The sequence below is a fragment of the Molothrus ater genome, chromosome 12 (genome assembly GCF_012460135.2).
Source record: "Molothrus ater isolate BHLD 08-10-18 breed brown headed cowbird chromosome 12, BPBGC_Mater_1.1, whole genome shotgun sequence".
In the NCBI taxonomy this organism is placed as follows: domain Eukaryota; kingdom Metazoa; phylum Chordata; class Aves; order Passeriformes; family Icteridae; genus Molothrus; species Molothrus ater.
The window spans coordinates 2,170,055-2,189,419 of record NC_050489.2 but is presented as its reverse complement, the minus strand read 5'-3'; the positions used below and the strand labels follow the sequence as shown (position 1 = coordinate 2,189,419).

The 19,365-nt window shown below is 42.7% G+C and overlaps 1 protein-coding gene across 3 annotated transcripts in view; it reads right to left on the bottom strand.

Moving 5' to 3' along the window:
• GARRE1 (granule associated Rac and RHOG effector 1) overlaps positions 1-19,365 on the bottom strand; it is a 61,013-nt gene that overhangs the window by 15,254 nt on the left and 26,394 nt on the right. For all 3 annotated transcript variants that reach the window (XM_036390253.2, XM_036390254.2, XM_036390255.2), the window contains exons 2-7: positions 15,910-17,234; positions 8,552-8,758; positions 6,118-6,258; positions 5,739-5,834; positions 5,442-5,603; positions 4,284-4,442 (exon numbers count right to left, since the gene is read on the bottom strand). In XM_036390253.2, coding sequence (XP_036246146.1) covers positions 4,284-4,442; positions 5,442-5,603; positions 5,739-5,834; positions 6,118-6,258; positions 8,552-8,758; positions 15,910-16,398 — 1,254 coding nt within the window. In that variant the 5' untranslated portion in view covers positions 16,399-17,234. The remainder of the gene's footprint in view (positions 1-4,283; positions 4,443-5,441; positions 5,604-5,738; positions 5,835-6,117; positions 6,259-8,551; positions 8,759-15,909; positions 17,235-19,365) is intronic.

The following is a 19,365-nucleotide window of genomic DNA, read 5'->3' as shown; positions in this document are numbered from 1 at the left end:
TTAATATAAAATTAGTTTAGTACAGAAACTAATTTCAAGGACTTAGTTCTTCTCAGTTCCATCCTGGAGTAATGCATCACAATGTTGTTACCAGCTGCTCCTCCTCCCTGCTGGTAGTTCTCAGTATTTTTGAGAAGTTTAGCACAGTTACTACTTTAAGAGCTCCCAAACACCTACTCAGCAAAATGTTTTAAATTATTTCACTGTAGTGCATGGTATGATATAGACAAGTAACATCCAGCCAGAAACACTTCAAAACTCCTAACACAACCCCCCCTTTTTAAGGTTATAAAATTCCACACCAACATTTCTCTATCTACCTAATGAAACTGTGCCATTATTAATTCCTGATTAAATCAAGAGAAGAAAAGTGACTGTTCAGTTTGCTGGACTCTGAGCCACCTGTCAGATGTCATGAGGAGACATGAACAGGAAAGCCTTGAAGACAACCCTGAGTCATGAACCTTTCTTTTTAGACAATGGCAGAGGAATGGATTCACTCCAGCTTCATTTAGCCTTTAATTTAGTGATAGTAAGTTCCATATTTGGTTCACGCTTTCTGTTGCTGTCCAGGCTGTGTGGGTTGGCCTTTTTGATCATTTCCATAATTTCCTATTTTGGTCATGCTGAAACAGCAGCTTTTTGGCAGCAGTCAGCAGTTGTTGCTTCAGTGGCCAGCAGATTAGCCGCACCATTTATCCTTGACATGCCACAAGTCCCCTGCTATAACTCAGCCTCAAGGGACATTATTGGCTTTGTTGCCATCACCTAACCTACACTGGGCCTGCTGCTAACTGGGTCTCTGTTACTGGGTATGAAAAAATGTGAAACAAAATGCTGAGTTTTTTCTCTCTCACTTTAACAAAACCATCAAATTACACTTGAATATAATTATTTCCCACCTTTCAAATATTTTAGTATAAGGCCTTCTTTTTCCTTCAGTTGACTCAGCCTTTGCTCAGGTTTATTCAATTTTAAACATGCCTAAGCATGGTGACAAAATGCCACACCATCATCCACCCCTGAAAATACCTCTCATTTTGTAACAGGACAATTCCAGTAATCTTTTCTTGGTATTTGTACAGTTTAATTGTATTTAATTTGGTAATCTGCAATTCAGCCCTATTGCAGGGGTAATTTATAACTGTGCTAACAGTTAATAACTGTTAACAGGTAACTCCTCATAACTGTGATCAGGAGAAGTGAACTCAGGAGTGATTGTTCTCAACTCCCAAGACAAACACAGTGTGCACTCAGACCTGAGGTCAGGTAAAACTCTGATTTGTGCAGGCCTGTGCCAGGTTCTGGCTGTGGTGCATGGTTGGTGCCCATGGTCCAGGCTTTGTTGGGGTGTTCCTCCCCCAGGACAAACCTTTGTCTCTTGCCTTTGCAAAAAGCTTCACATTTCTCAACATCTGTCACAGTCAGGACATCTGGGATTTAAACTTTGCTAGGGGATTCAGTGCTCCTGCAATGCATGTTGGTGTTTGCTATGTCTACTAGCACAAAAAAAAAAAGAATTTTATCTGTTAACCTCTTTGCATGAGGCCAATTGGAAATTTTATTTCTGCTCGTTCTCTGAATTCAGCTATTTGAATGTACATTATTCAAACATGCAGTTTCATCAGCTGACCCAAATCTCAAAATGCAATTCTTATTATATACATGCTAAGGTAAGAACTGAAAATCAGCACATCAAATTATTGATGTTAAAAAACTACAGCCCAAAATAACCAAGAAACTAAGTCACAACTCATTGTGCTTTCCACACTTAATGAGTCACTTCTTAAAAGGCACAAGGGCACAAGACAGGTTAAAAGCAGTGAGGCTGCCAAGTAATGCTTTTTCCAACTGGGCATTTCAGATACAGATCCACACAATTCTGAATGAATGCAGAGAGCCCAGGATCTGAAAGCAGCACACCAAAGCCTACATAATACTGTGCCATGACTCATTTATCTGCCTTCTTCACAAAATAAACTTAAAATCAACACATCCTCCCTCCCCGCCTGGTGGTGCTTAGAGAGCAGCTTCCTGTACCTCAGACATGCATTGTTCTTGTTTTACAGGTGCTTCCTCTCCCCCTTCCACCCAAAGAACTCTTTAAAGACCCAAAGTACAATTTCTTGTCACTGCATGAAGCTACATGCAAGCATAACTGGATGTTGTAAAAAAAAATGGAACACAGTTTATAAAGAAAAACCTCAACCCTCATCCCTTCTGAACTGTAACAAATCCAAGTGAGAATGAAGGAGAGCAGCCTTGCAGGTCCTCTGGCATGTGCACAGCTCATTTTGTGTCTTTGAAGAGAGAAGCCTGCTACTTTCAGAACCTGATGTTCATGCAAAAATCTCTGGGGACATTCAGGATTGAGCACAAGTGAAACTCCATAGCTCAGCAGTGCCATTTGGGAGAATGTGTAAGCAAGTTTGATGGTGACACTCTCCAAAAGTGATGACAAACCTGAAGAATGTCAGTGCTCCAATTAGCAGCAGGTCTAACTCGTTCTATCCAGACTGGGGGACACCAGATTTCCAAATTCCTGAGTCCAAATGTGCCACTCCTGAAACCCCCCCGGGGCAGGACTTGGGTGTGCACAGCACTGAACCCCCTGGAAAGGAAATGGAGGAAGGTGCAGCATCCTCCCAGCCCTGCTCCTCCAGACACTCAGGAGCCAGAGCTGCTCACACACAGCAACTCCCAAGGGTGCTGAGAATCTCCTTCCTCCCTGGCCTCATTTCCTGGACCTCACTGCTGAGCCCAGCATCCTACCCCAACTGTGGCAGCTGAAGGCACAATCCCATTTAACCCTCTCCTTTTTCCAGTCCTCCTTGTATTTATTAGTATTTAATACCCATTTTCTTTCAAAACACCTAAGTAGAAATTTGATAAATCCTGTTATTCCACAGTTTCTCTGTCCCTGCAAAGACACCACCTTCTTATGGCTCCTGTAAAACTTCTCAGCCAAAGCACTGCCCTCTCCTGCCTTCAGCCCCTGTATCCCAGTGAAGGAAGGACTGACAGCAGGGCACTGCTGTCCTGACACTGAGGGTCTGCACCTTTGATTTTATGCATTATATACCACCATTATATGAACAGTCACCTGAAATCCAGTGTCATTTCAACCTACTTCTCTAACAGGTGTTTACTATTAAGGGACTATCTAAGATCTGATATTTAGTATCAAAGGGATGCTAAAGTAGAAATATCTGGCAAATTCATCATTTCCAATTTATCAATTCAATTCATCATTTCCAATTCAATATTACTGGATAACCTTTTAAAAGCACACGGTTTAATTTGCTAGGATGGAAGGTCTAGGTCATCTAACCAGCTGTGTGATCTGTCTGAAAAACAGACTTAAAAATATGCAGCTATTTGGGTTCTTTAATCACAAATTAATTATGAAGTCCTCATGGTCCCCCATCACCTTGAACAAGGAATCAGCAATGAACCAGCAAGAAGCATTTAACTCACTGTAGGTTAAAGACAATTCAAAGAATTCTTGACAAAACTATCACAGGCTGCAGTGTACCTTTATCCTTGCAGTGTACCTTTATCCTTGCAGTGTACCTTTATCCTTGCATTCCCTTCCTATGCTGAAGGTGCAGCCTTTTCCCCTACTCACAGCAGTCCAAAAATCCTACAAGTGATGCACAAACACTTCACCAAGTGCAGCCATTAGTCATGGGAGCACAAATGCATTTTCTTATCAGAGTATGTTCCAAGCATCTATTTTTATCAGCTGCTAAGATACTGTAAATTCCACTGGTTTTCTTCCCCTCAAGAACACACAGTCTACAGCAGGCATTTAACTCTCCTGTCCTCTGTTGGAGAGGTCAGGTAGCATTACCTGGGCCAGAGACTTTATGCTGGGCAGGAAACTCAGCTTCCAGTCAAAGCAGAGAGGAAATGAAAAAATGGCAGCTTTTGAAGCCAGTTTGAGAGGGGGTAGATGTGTCTTTGGGTCTGTTTAGTTTGGTTTTTTTTAACGTGGTCATCTATAGATTTGAAAGCATTTCTATTTCTCTATGAAGTAGAAGTTTCATTTCTTGTGTTCTCTCTTGAAATGGAGACCAGGAAGCACCTGGTGCATTCTTCTGTTCCTGTCAAACAGGGACAGCACCTACAGAGCCCCACTGTCCAGGGACACACTTTGCTCACAAATCAAGTTAACTGCAGCACTAAAACCAGAGCAACACAAAGAAAGACACTGCAAATTAGTGCCTAAACTCCCTAAGCCCCAGCTCTCTGTTTCCCTGAGGCCATTGGCAGTCACCTACCAGTCCAGCCTGGCCAAACAAGAGCTGCACAGCAGTTTTGCAGGCTCCTCTCCACGTGGAAGGGCAGACCTGGTTGAGCACTTCAGTGACGGGGGAGTCGTCGCGGGGGGTGAGTCCATTGTGGCATCCAGCTTCCTTGATCAGCTGCAGCATTGTGTGCTGCAAAAAGAATAAACACTCTGTGCTACCAGCACACCAGTCACAAATGGCACCAGCAGGGCTTCCAGATGGATTTCTCATTGTTCTGCATGCTTTTCAAACTGCTATAATGTTCTGCAACCTCTTTATATAACAGGAGAGTTCCATTGCAGAACAGAAATATGGGAGATTGTCTCTGCTCTTTGGAACACAATACTGCTCCAAAATCATAAACAGTATTTCTGCTCATATTCCTGCAAACCAGATTAATCAAAACTACAAAAAGCACTGCAAAGGCAACAGAAAAGCACCATTTTGAGCACTTATTATTTCTTATTATATTATTTCTTATTAGAGTATTTCTTAATATAACTTGTTATTTCAACTCTTTCAGGAGGAAGGAACTGGGTTTATCTTAAAAAAAAAGTGAAAGTGTTGATTAAAATTGCCCAAATTACTTCTGAATGGACATATTTTCCATTTGTTTATACTGAAAATACAATTAACTTTTCCATAACTTAAAATTATTTTTTAAAAATTGATTCCAGTTTGTAGGATGACATCAAAAGGAGCTCTGTTACAAAGTATTTTTTTCAAGTACCTCCCTTAGTACCAGGCTGGGCTGACTTACGTGTGCACCTAAGAAGATGAAGGCTCTGAAATGCATCACTGGCTGGGGAATCTGTAAGGGCTCACTTTCCTCTGCACTTCTTCATAGCTAACACATCTCTTTTCAAAAAGTTCCCAGAAGCTTCATTGCATCCTAGATCTCTATGCCTGTTATGTCTGTGCTTCTCTCATATTTGACCAAAATTGCTCAGGTGGTCAAAATGTTATCAGAAACAGGTGTAGCCCTACAATGTTATCAACATCCTGTTTCCACAGGAAGCCAGGCTGAAAAAAGGCACTTTTAAACACAGGCTTGGCATGGAACCTCTATTACTGTTGTTCTCTTCATTTTAATGGATTCTACTCTTTCTCCTCCCATCCTTATTTGTGTGGTTAATTAGGAGTTATTACCGTTTTCAGCTTCAGGTTTTCTGCTGCAGACTCGTTGAAGGAGATTCCTTTCAGAAAATGGGTTCCAATCTGGACAGGGACAGTGGGCAGCTCACACTGAATGGGCTGAGGTGGAGTTTGTCTCCTTCCTGTTTGCTGAGCTTCAGCTTCACTGCAACAGCCCTGCAGGGCAGAACAGATCAAACAGAAGAAATGAAGACATTAGAAAATCCTAACGTGGGCCCAAGTGTTTGTGTATTTTAAGTACCCTTTGCAAGGTGAGGAGGGATGAAAGAGAGCAGGTTTAGCAGATCCTACCTGCAGACTTGCTTCAATTGCTTTTGGGTTCAAGTGGAAGCCAGCCTTCATTGCATATTCACAGTGACCCAAGCTCTCCAGAGCCACCTTGTAAGCCTGCCATGAAACAGAAAGTTGAGACAGCACAGGTGTGTCAGCAAGGAAGGCAGCACAGTCACCGTGCCTGGGTATAGCCAGGGACTGGCACAAGGATTCACCCCACCCAGTTCTATGGCATACACACATTTATCATGCCAGACTCCTAAGCTGTAATTGCCAAACACCTCTGAGCTGTCTGTGGTACACAGTTCTGCAGGAGCACACTCCTTCCCTATTGCACTCCTTGACCCACTGACTGCACTACATCATGCACATGAAAGCAGCAGACTTGAAAAACCACCTGCAAAGCACTGTCAATTTTCATGTTTAGCTCTTTGAGCTGATGTTCAGGGATGGCCACAGTCTGTGAGCAGAACAGCTGCTGAACTTCAATTCCTGCCAAGCATCCATCACAGCCTCTTTCTCGCAGCCGAGACGTGGCCTGCAATGTAAAATAAAAACCCAGGGTGAGGAGGGTCAGCATGAAACCAGGTCAGGCTTAATTAAACTTCAGAAAAGAACAAAAAAAACACACAGACTTTAAAATCTTCTACAGGAGATGAGAAGCAGCACCTGGGGGAAAGGACCTGGAGGAGACTTTATTCTAACTTACTGGATTTCTACTGCCACTGTGGAAGCAGAAGTGATGGAACCTGTCCAGCACATGGGTGTTGCAAGCACTTGGGCTCAGCTTTGTTTCTGTTACTATTTCAGCTCCCTGTCAGGACCAGGATCCTGTTACACAGCCCACACCATGGCTGTGCTTCCCTGAGGACAGACTTGTAACTCCAACACAAACAGAAAATATGTTAAATCATGTCTGCAAGCACTCCTGTGTTCACAGGATGACACATCTCATAAAGTTATGGGTGACTACTGTGGTGCAATTTGAGAAGTGCCACACAATGCTAAAATCAACTTAGCACAGCAAGAAAATAGCTTTGTGTAGTATCATTGTGAAAAACAAGAAATAAGCCAAGTATCTACTTTTAGCTGTAAAATCCTACATCATTGAGCAGGGTAAAGCAAATAGATGTGGGTTATTGTCCAGTCTAGAAAGGAGTCTTCCTCTAAAGCAGGATGTCCAAACTGGGGCCTTTGGTACCACAGCCAATGGACAGACAGGGGCTCACCTGACAGACAGAGTTACTGCATTTCCCAAAGCAAACCCTAAGGAACAAAACCAGTTCTGAGCTACTGCCAAAGCATCACCTGAAACTTCACTCTGGAGCAGCAGTGCTCTCCTGCCAGAGAGGCTGATTTTGTAGGAAAACAGTGGATTGCCTTCCACGCCAAAGGAAAAAATTGGCAAAGATTTCAGTATTCCAAATCCACCTTCTATTAATTTTTTTTGTATTAGTCTAATGATGAGAGAGATTTTATTTATTTAGAAAGCACATATTTTTCTTATGCAATCCTGGTACCCTGCACAAATACTCCAAATCAGTCATTTCAGTCAATCAAAAATTCAGAAGTTTCTCCTGTTGTTACTTTGGAACTATGGAGAATCTGTATTTTATCTCTCTCCTCCCCATGTGTGTTTAATACAGGATTTGATTAGTACAATACTTGTACAAAACTATTTTGAAATACAGGTTTTTTGTATTTCTGAAAAACAGAAATAGGTGAAGTGGGATGCTCAAAAGGTAAAAAATAAAGTTAAGGCCCTTGATTCTGTGAAGTCAAGTTTAATTTTACCCACAGTTTAAATAAATTTGATAGCAATTGCAGGGCATTTCTAGAAACTGCAGTATTTTTAAGAAGCTAAGTATATTACACATAAAATTAATTACTTTTATGCCAAAGAAGTACAGCTATACCAGGATTAGACCTGTTACAATTATCTGCAATGCACCTAAAGCACTCCCAAATCCCTATTTTACCCAGTGAAATAAATTTATGCTGCAGTAAAAATCACAAATAATCCCTCTGCATCCATGTAATTCATTTGCTTGCCTGTACCTTGCAGATGTTAGTGGTAAATGGAGACCTTGACAAGATTTCTACTCAGGATGAATAACAAACCATGTGGGCCAAATGAGACTGCACAAGCACATGCTCCAAGCCACTGGATTTAGGGAAAACACACACTCTGTGTCTGAATCCATTCTATCTGTCAGTCTCCAGGCTCCAGGGAAAGCAGAAAACCTCATAAAACTGAGGTTTCATAAATGTCTTTATAGAGCACTGGTTTGGGCTGGCAAAGTAAGGATTCCGCAGGGGACAGGTGTTGGTGAAAGCACAGGTCCAGAGAGTGGCACATTTAAGTAACATGGGTCACATTCCAACAATGGATGGATCAAGCAACATCAAGCTTAACAGCATGAAGACAAAAACATTAAAAATTACCACAAAGATTACCATTAAAGTATAGAAGAGAATTTGTGCACAAAATTTGAGAGAAATAGACATTATCTAGATTATTTTTCATCAATGTGCTCTGTTTTCACAAAGACTTGTTGAGGTTTGTATTTTTAATTCTCATAGTCTGCCCTATTTGATAACAAAAATCTGTTTGCATTGTGTGTGTGCTCCTTATGTTCACTCCTATCACAAAGAAAACTTTACACAGGGCAATCATCACATGAGTAAAATGAGTTTTAGTGTCTGAAACCAACTGTGCCATGTTTAAACAAATGCAGCATGTGTTTAAAATCAGGTATTTTTTCCTTTGTTAGGACACCCAGGCTTTAGGTTTCACTAAGTCCCCTGTGCTTACAGCAAGCCCTCCATACCTCTGCTGCTCCTCTCCATGATCTTATTGCATCTTCCAGCTCATTTGTGGGGCTGATATTTGAGGCTCCAGTGCCACTCATGTTCTTCCTCTCCTGAGCTACAGCTTCAGCAAAGCAGGAGTGAGCCACTGGCTGGACCTTCTGCAGGGCCTGGGACAGGAACTGGAAGTGGACCTGCATCACTGTCAGGAAACAGCGCCCAAGTACCTGTGGGAGACCAACAAACCACTTCAAGCACACAGAAGAGCTCATGGAAGTTTCCCTTCTTCCTTTTTGTTTGGTGTTTGTGGTAACAATCTATGTTAAACCTGATTTTTTAAATTAAAATAATGCTTCAGATCATAAGAAAGGTATGATATTTAACCATTTGCTTAAAATAATAAGTGAGCATTAGTTTCTATGAATGAAGGGGACACCAGAATAATTCTGAGTCATTTTTAATTCTATACTCAAGTTCTGACTACTTGAGGAATGAAAAGCTTGCTCAGTTACTTGGCAAAATCAAGCACAAAAATGGGAATAGCATATTATCACAAGGACCAAGTCAACACCAAAACCCACCTGCACAAAGCCCTGGCTGAATTTCTGATAAAAACCCAAAACAGCAACAACAAACCAAGAATCACTTTAAAACATTAAGATAAAATGTAGGAGCTGGCCAGGCAGAGTGGTGAAGGGCAGGCAGTGGCATCAGCAGCCTCTGGCCCCATAACCCGCACAAGGTGCCCAAAGCTGCAAGGTCCAAGTGGCACCAGGGGACAGAAGTGCCCTTGGGACACTGCAGTGGCTCCTGCCACGCTCCAGGAGGGCAGGGCAGGAGCAGGGGCTGCCCGGGCTGAGGCAGGAGATGCCACCCCTGCCCCTGTGCCCAGGGACACTCGGGCACCACCAGCACAGGAGCCTGGGGCAGGAACAGCAGAGCCAGCACCCAGGGACAGCCAGGGACAGCCAGGGACACCCGGGGACAGCCAGGGACAGCCAGGGACAGCCAGGGACAGCCAGGGACACCCTGCAGAGCCAGGGCTCCAGCAGGAACTGCTCCATCTGCCCCAGGGCTGCGCTCCCTGGGCAGGGAAAAGCTGACAAGTGTAGAACCAGGGAGCTGCAGAGAAAGGAGGATTCTCCACATCACTGTAAAAAGTATTTTTACTTTTCAAAGTGTTATTTTTACTTTTATTTTTACTAAAAAATAACTTTTCAAAGCTATTTTTACTTTTCAAAGTTATTCAAAGTGTTTCTTTTACAGAGTTTATCACACAAAGCCTTTAAAATGTTATTTGACTTTGATTTATTAAAAAAAGACTCAAGTTGAATTCCATTTTAGGAATAATTCATAAAATACACAGATAATGCACAAAGCCATTGTGCCTTGGAGCCATTAAATCATCTGCCTGATTTTCAGCTACATTCTTCTGGAATAAAACTATTCAGACACCATGTATGTTCCTGGCAGGGCTCTCCAGTCACAGCTCCAGTTATATATGCATTTACTATCTGCTTCAGAAGAACCAGTGGTGGCAATGCTTTTTTCCACTGCATCCAGACTCCTTTTGACATTCCATTCTGGTTCAATCACTTCCCTTCTTTGTACAAGGCATCAAATTAAACATTTTTGGTACTTTGACTGACCTCTGAAAGTGGAGCTTGCCTTATTAAAAAAAACAGTCAGCAAATGATAAAATAAAGAAAACTCCAACTTTCCTGGGTATGAGATTAGAAAGATTTATAAGAAAAGTGCAGGAAGAGGCAACTGGTGATGTGAATTATTTCAGTGTAGGCAGAATGCAGTTCTCAGGGGAAGATGAAACTAGCACTCATTAGGAATTTCAAGCTGATTAAATTTCAAAGAATATTTAAGGTACAAAGGTTGAAGCTTCCCCAGCCTGGGAATAATGCTCAAAATAAACAAATTATTTAGGTTTTAAGTGGCAGCACACAACATTCCTACTTATAACTTCCAATGTTAAACAGTGGAGATAACTAAGAACATCTGCTTTACTGAACTTTTACTTTTGTTAGAAAAAAATCCATTTCAGCCTTCCTCCAGAATGGGAAAGGATGGTTTAAACTGCTTCACTGTCAAAGTGGTGGAGGAGTTTTGCACTGTTAAACATTCCCTTTGGATGGATGGTAGATGCCAAATTCATTTTAAGGCTTTAAAGAGCTCACTTGGTCAGATTTTCTGCCAAAGAGCCCGAGCTTTGCCTTACCCAACCTGCCCCAGCAGGGCTGGGCACTGACCCTGTGAGAGCAGGCAGGGAACCTCTGCTGCTCACCCTGAGCACATGGATGCAGCTTTCCACAGACACCACCAGGTCTTCTGCAAGTTTATTTGGCCCACTCTCCATGCAGGAGTGTGTGACTGTCCTCCTTCAGAGCAGAACAAACACAAACCCCCCAAACTGTGCAGGAACCCAGGCTGAACTGGAATCACCTCAGGTGTCAACCACTGACATTTCCTGGGACTGGTGATGGTTCCTTCGTTGCTTAGATTTATTTCTATTGCATCATGAGGTCTTCAGCTTCCAAACTTTTTGTCCCACGGGGCTCAGCTCCAGCACCTTGACTCCCCTGACCTGTGTCAGGCAGGACAGCTTTGGCTTTGGTCAGCTTTTGTCCCAGCAGAGCCTTACCTGAAGGAATCTCTCTCCTCCTGCAGCTGGAAGCAATGGGATTTTTGGTTCCCCACCAATGGGAGCACCAGAGATGAGGTGTTGTGTTGCTCTGTCCCACTTTATTCTCCTAATGGGGGCACACAGTCAGCTTTGGAATATTGCACTGGACAAAGTGCACCCAGAATTGCCAGTTTTACTGCAAACAGGGATGCCATCCAAACTGCCTGGCAAGAAAATCTTGTACAACAGATCCCCTAAAAGAGAACACTGCCAGTAATAAAGCAGCAAATAGCAAGTGTCAGTCCCCCACATTTGATACAAACACTGGCTTGCAGTTCTCCAAGTGCCATTTTATGCAGTAAAACTTGCTTATTTTTTTCCTTTTGGCTATTTCCTTAAACAAGAATTCTCAAAAAGCCAAACACCACAAGAGAATTATTCAGTGGCTTCCCCTAAGTGTCCTTGGCTGCCACTGAACTGGTGTGCCCCACTATGAGCCAACAACCTTCCTGTACACGATCAGAGTGGGCAGAATATTATTCATTATTACTACAGAATATTATTCATTTTTACAGAATATTATTCATTCTTACTACCCAGCAGTACCAAAGAGTGATCTCATGAACAGAACACCTCCAAGGGAAGGCTCAGTCCTGCCCATGGGCTGGAATCACCTGCAGGCTGAACCAGATTCCAGCAGAAGCTGCAAGACTTGGGAAACCCAACAGACTCATTTCTTCCAGCAGTGACCCTAAAATCCACTCATGATGATCTGATCTTGCCAGCTACTGAAGTGGTCACTAGCATTTAGCAGAAAAACAATTAAGTGTGAAGCATTTTAAAAATAAAAAGCAGCAATTAAAATGTAAGAAAAAATATTGTTTTGCTACCAACAGTTCCTCAACACAGAAGAGTCTGGAGCCAATCCCTGAAAATCCCAGGAAAGAATAATTTTAAAAATGGTTCAATTTGGCTTTACAATGTTTGCTCGGGAAAACCTACATTTAATATTTACTCAGATATTTTTGTCTCGCAAGATTCTTGTTCAAAAAATCTTAGGCTATTTTATACACATAAAAGCCAAAAATTATCTGTATTTAATACAAAACAGAGCACCCAAGAATATACCTGGTGCCCATCCATGCTGCCCTTTTGCACAGGAAGGCAATGTGGACATTCCTCTCATTACTACCACTTCTAAGGCAATACACAAGCCTTGTGTAACTAAAAGTAATTCTTTATATTTTGCAGTACTGAGGCTTCTGCAAAGCTTCACAAGAGATGGAGAAATATACTTACTTTTACCAGTTTTACTCCTCCCTATGGATTTGCTTTAAGGCTTTTATTAACAGAGTGGAGAGTTACTGCATCCCCCAGCTGACAAACAGATATGGAAAACACCCTCTCATTTACCCTAATTTCCAAGCTGTTCCTCACCCTTACAGGCACAGAATACCCAAGAATTCAAAGGTGTTTGAAAGGGGAAGAGAAAAAGAAGAAAATAAAAACCAGCATTTGCATTTCTGAAATTAAGAAACCTTGGGAAACTCCATCTGCCACCACACTTTGATCAAGAGAAGCCACCTTCTTACACAGCCTGGCAGACAGCTCTGAACTAGCAAGCTTTGTTCTCAGTAACAATAAATAAATTAAAACCTTCATCCTGTGGTGCTATAGCCCAGGGTGCACATGAGTTTCCAGTCCAAATTCAAGTCAGTTTTGTTCACCAAAACTTAATAACTTAACTTCCTAAACTTAAACTTAACTTGTATACTCTTATTATAGAATAATAACTCAATAACTCTTCTTAAACTTAAAACTTAACTTCTCTTGATATTGCCCTCCCTGGGCAGGAGACAAAGACTTGTGGCACCTGAGGAAAGCCACAGCTCCCTGCCTGATTCCTAAAGCCAAACCTGCTCTGCTTGGACTTCTCATTCCCCCCAAAAGCTGCAGCCTGTGTTAAACAAGGTTTAGGAAAACTGCATTTCCCTTAGCTGGGCTCACACACAGCCTCATTGTCAGGTCCTGCTCCTGAACCTGGGGTTGTGCCCCAGTGCACCCTGAGTTACAGCTCACCTCCCTGCTCCTGTGTCACCATCCCTCAAACAAGAGCCCCTGCAGAGCCTTGCTGAGGCTCCTGCTGAGGAGCTGCCCCTCGGGGCTCTCACCGCCCCCAGCTCTCTCTCAGAGCTCTGAATTCTTTCTGTCACCCACTAGAGAAGCTGACAAAGCACATTCAGATACACCTGTACTCCCCTCCTGGTATTTTCCAGGGAACAATTCCATTGCCTCACACTCTTCCCCCATCACTTCCCTGTTCAGTGAACTCTGATGAAGTCAGGCAAGCCCTTTATGTTTTTCTGCTTACATTGTGGGTTTTTTAATCCTGCTGGCAGTTTTATGAAATGTTAACTTCTCTATCCACCAGGGGGAAAAAAGCAAACCACTTTTTAAATTGAAATTTCAGCATCAACAGCTGAGTTTTCAAACCCCAGAAAAGCACAGTGGGAGAGGATCTCACAGGTCACCCTTCTGTCCCTAGCAAGGAGAAATTTCACCTAGGTCAGTTTTGCCAGAGGCAGGTTTAACCTGTTCTGTCAGCTCTGCTCACTACCCTTTGTAGCAATCCACATCAGTGCTCCACTAACAGTACAAAGGATTTCCACAGCATCTAACGTGAACCTTTCCCTCTGAAATTTAAGTTCCTTGCTCCACCTTACATGGACATGAAGAACAGACACTGACATGTTCTGGCAGCTTCTCACATACCTGAGCAATTGTGATTTTCCTTCTCAGCCTCCTCTTCTGCAGAGGTCCTCCAGGTCCTATTTCCTGCATGTCTGACCACTCCTGCTCCACTCCTCTGGCTCCCTGTTTCTCAGCAGTGCTGTGCACCTGCACTGCTGTGTTTGAGGCCATAATAACCAGTGAAGAGTTCAGCTCATGGCTCTTGCAGGTTAGGGGTGTGTTAAATACATGGTAAATGTCTCTTTGCACAACAGCAGCAGCAGTGATTTATTATTTCCAACTGCACAACACTGACTCTTCCCCAGCACATGACCCCCACGAGCCCTAGGACTGTTCTCCAGCACTGCTGCCCAGTGGGCTCCACTCCTGAGGCTGAAAATGTCCATTTAAATATTGCAACATCCATCTTTCCCCTCTGAATTCCATCCCAACTGCAAAACTCATTTGGCCAAGATTATTTTTAGTTCAGCAGGTCTCCCAGCATACTTGCATCCTGTGCTTTCAAGTCACCTACAAACAAATATATTCCTGTACTGGCCTCTGCCAAGGTCCACTCCAACAGTGAGCAGCTGCTGCTCCCTGGCACAACCACCCAACCCCTGTGCTGCAGAATTCACTCACCCAGTCCTGAGTGACCCACAGGAGGGCACCCACCTGGCACAAACACTGCTGAGCAAACCCTCCCTGGGCACAGCCAGCAGCACCTCTGCCTGCCCATGTGACAAAAGCAGCTCTGCTGATGGCTCCAACACTTGGAAGGACAGCGTTTCCAGGCCCACAAAAACCCCTAGAAGACATCTAGTGCTTCATATGTTTTGTTTTTTTTAATTCAGAAAGTCTCTCAGCACATCTATTATAAAGATCAATTAATTACATAAACTCATTCTTTTTTATATACATTACAGCTTTAAAGAGTGATATTATAGGACTGTGTTTAAAAATACCAGCCTACAGAAGACATTTATAGCACATATACAGCCCATCTTCCTTCATTCTACACCAAATATACAACACTGAGAACCGTGGTACACAACTGCAGGGAGAGCTGACTGACAAATTGCACCTTCCCAAAGGATTCCATCTGCAAGTGGCACCGCTAGAGAAAGCAGATAATGCCTGACAGGCACAAACATTCACTCTGACAAAGCCACCTGAAACCTGAATCAAAACCAAGAGAACTTAAAGTAGTTTTCCATTCAGGATATAGCTCTGAAGGAATAACTCTGCAGATTGCTGCAAAGTGAAGAAATATGTCAAAACACAAGGAGCTGCTTAAAACTGCAGGGATTTCTCTGTGACTATCACTTGACACTGCCTGCTAGGCAACACATTTAGTGGAGGAGAAACACCCAGACCTTCCCAGGCAGGCACAGCAGGAAGCTGGGGATCCTCTCTCAATCCTGACTCTTGGCTGCTCACTGCCAGCACAGGAACATTGTAGCAAAGTCATGACAAATTTTTACAGCACTAGTATCTCACACAGTGTGTTATTTTGCTCTCACAACAGTTCAAAAAGACAAAAATGTTCTAAAGAGTGATAAAATCACTCTTTAGTCAATGAATATGTAGTATTACTGAAACATTGATGACAATATGCTACTCCCATGTGCTCAGGTTTCTCCTTGGTATTTATTACCCATTCCGAGGGAAGTGTAGGCTGATTCAGAATATGATGGCATAACAGTTTTAGAAACATTAGCTAACATAAACTAGAAAATGGTTTAAATGGTTAAAACTTTTGTCTAGTTGGTTCTTCTACAGAAATATCTATTAAATACCTAATTTAACATAGATGGAGGTCAGATCTCACAACTGACTTAGTACTTTATCAGTATGTAAGAAATGAAGAGTTTCTTTTCCCACCAGCATCACGCACAAATACACAGCAAGGTGGATAAAACTTTTGGTGTAGAAGGGATTTTGAAGAGAAATCCAGTTAAGAAGGCATGATACAAATTCACGTGCCCAACAGCATCCTCCAGGGTAACCTACCTCAATGTCTTGTAGGCTGAACTCTTTTTGATCTTTGAAGTTTGCAGCTCCTGCGCTCAGTTCCATCAGCATTTTTGCTATTTCTGGTTTTATTGCTGCTGTGAGTCGACTGGCCGCTTCCATGACATGTTCCTGCACGTCTTTCAGTTGCATAGCTGCCTTGGAGTAGTGCGAGTTCCTGAACACGCCGCTGAAAAGGTCCGTGAGGAAAGTGCTCGTTCGGCAGAAGACGTTGAGCGCATCCAGGTACTTGGAGATTCCCTGCTGGATGTCTGCGATGGGAGTGGTGTGGGAGGCGGGGTGGGAGCAGCCGCCAGCAGCAGCTGGGGACACCAGGGGGGTGCTGGGGGACGCCAGCGGGGCGCTCAGGGTCCTGCCCAGCTCGGGCATTTGGTACTGCTGGTGTTGCTGCACCTTCTGCTTGGACCCGCCAAGCAAGAAGCGCCGCTTGTAGTCCATTTTGCTTTCTTGTGCACTGCAGCAATACATAAGTGAGTGCTTGTCCAGAGAGTTCTCCAATTCACAATCACTTGTCAAATTCCTTCCTCGGGTATCTATGTACAGTAACAGCGCAGGACTGTGCACGCAGGTTTCACAAAAGGCATTTCAGAACGGCAAGCGCCTGTATAATCTGTATCAGCAGTGGGAACGGCAGCACATCTGCTGACTCCGTGTTTTCAATGCTGGGTGCAGCCCTGCTGCAGTTATAAACTGTACTCACAAAGCAAGCCCAAGTGTCTCAGTTCTGCTCTGTCCCTTGTGTGGTATCCCCTCCGCAGGCAGGAAAGCCAACTGGAGCAGAGGAGTGATCGCCCACAAGTTCTTCACAAGCACAACACTGTCCCTTGCTGTTGCATCTACAAAAGTTAATTTTGTCAATGCAAGTAATAGTTTTAGAAGCAATACCTTAATACAATTCTCCCATTAGTAGTATCAGGAAAAGTGGAGCAAACCACCGATCAACAGCGATTATAAAAGCAGTGCAGAGGCTCTTTCCTTGAAAAAGCAAATCCTTACGTCAGCAGATCAAATATCTTCAAATGTCTTGACAGATCCAGTCTGCCAACTCAGTTTACTTGTAGTGTCTCTTCTTAATATTGGAGGGGGGAAAAAAAATCTGGACTGTTTACAGAAGACTTTGCAAGTATAAGCTATTAAAAACTGTAGTGTTTGTTATTGCAAGCCTTCTTCCCCTTTCCCTGTTTGTTGAGGTAGTTGTTTCCGTTGTAACTTTAACAAGTGGTGCTTCCAGACTGCATTTGCCCTCAATTGCAGACTCAGAACAAAAATGCACAAATGTATTTGTAAGGCCTCTAGGTCATTTCCTGTGAAAGGGGAAAAAAAAAAAGTTATACATTAGAGAACAATGAGAAGGTTTGAAAATTTAACTCCTGCAGTGTCCCAGTTCACATTTCTGGGCACACACTGTCAGCAACACCCAAGATCCAAAGGGAGAGAGCTGAGAGAGTTTAAAAGGCTGTTGGAAGCCAGTGTCATCCTGTGGCTAAACTCAACACTGGGATATTTTCCTGTTAATTCTTTCATTGTAGGCTGTCAAACTTAAGAGTCTGCTTAATCCCCAGTGCAAGTCCTGCACAGTTAAGAACAGTGAAAGGTTATTACTGCAGAGCTCAAGGGGAGTTAATCACATTTTCTAATCTCATCCTTTAAAAATAATTTAAAAATTGAATCAATTAAAACTTATTTTCATGCACCATAATTTATTGCAGAACTTCCCATTTATTTTAATAGTTTACTAAGTCAACAGATACAGGTCCCTTTTTTTTATTTAGTACAACAACACATAAATCTGCCTAATCCTACCTGAGATTAGCTGAGAAATACAACATTCATGTCCCATTCCAGTGTGATGGGCAGGCAGCATCTCTCATTCACAAGGTGGTACACGAGGCACAACTGCCTAAGAACCTGACTGCTCTAAATAACACTCTCAGCACACATCCAGCTAGGGAGGAAGGACAACTTCTGTACTGCCCTGCTCCTGCTGGCAACCCCTGGTGCAGCTGCAGAGCCAAGAGCTCCTTAGGGCATCTGCAGAAGTTGAACAGAGCCTGGGCAGTGGGGCAGGGATGAGATGGAGCACAAGGTGTTCAACACCAGACACTCACACAGTGTCAGGGAATATCAGAAGGATACAACTCCTCCCATCAGTTTGCCCAGTCCCAGCTCCAGTCACACTTCAGGCCCCTCTCTCCCTCTCCTACACAACCCCCTTGATTCTATCAAACAAGGACATCCCTTTCCTCACTGCAGCAATTGCAATGTCAAAGGTACTCGGAAGAATAATCCAGGAACCCTTCCATTTAACAACAAAATGTTCCTTTGGCTATTATATTTGAGCAATGAAATCTGTAGTCCTATTGTCAGAATGGTTGGGGAAGAATTTCTTATTTCCATCTGTCTGAACACATACAATATTCATTCATTCATTCATTCCTTCCCATTTTGGCACATATGTAGGATACAAGCATCCCACAGATAAAGAAGGCAAGACACAGCAGGACAAAACATCCAGAGCTGGGTAGTTTCATTCCCAGTAAAACAGGACACAAGTTTTCCAGGAAATCATTGCTGCAGATGGTTCAGAGATCTACAGCAAATATTCCTTCTTATTGGCACTTTTAAAACCTAAAACTCAAAGGAACTCCCATATGCATTTCAGCATCCTGAAAGTACTCCAAGCTGACTACTTACCTCCCTCTAACTACTTCTCCCAATATTCACACTGAATGTGTCAAAATGCAAGAAACTCATTAAAACCATAATTTTGCAGGATGTCTTGATATCACGTGCATAGCTGAAAGTAATTTTCTCCTTGTTCTACAAGTTATGGTGTCTTACAGTGGAGAGCATGATTAAATTGGTTTCCTTGATTGCATATAAATGAAGATGGAGTAAGAGAGTTAGTTAATTTAAATGCAACATGTAAGTAAATTAGTGATTGTTTTTCCTAAGTAGACATGAAATTTCTCATTGCAGAGGAACTTAAGAAATGATCATGAAAGAAAAAACTAAGAAGGAAAGGTTTTCAAGCTCCAGGGTACTGATTTAGATGAGATTATCAGAGATGCACCTCAGCTCAGTGCTTGTGATTACACAGAGCCTTTCAGCATCCAACACGCTGAACTCATTTGGAATGGTCAAATATTTAGCCATCACATAAACCTGCTGCATCCTAAAAGAACATAAATGCAATGAATAGGGAAAAAAATGGTGGCTTCATACTTTCTACAGTTACAAACAAAAATGACAAATCATTGTGTTTTACTTCTAGACAATTTTGTAGTCAAACTTGCAGGTACTTACTCAATTCTTCAGCTTCAAAATTCTCTTGCAATAAAACCTACACAGAAGCTTAAAGAGGACAGCTTGTCTCTTCAGCTGATATTTATTCAGAGAGAGGAAAGCTGCACGCCTCAACACCAGACATGTGTC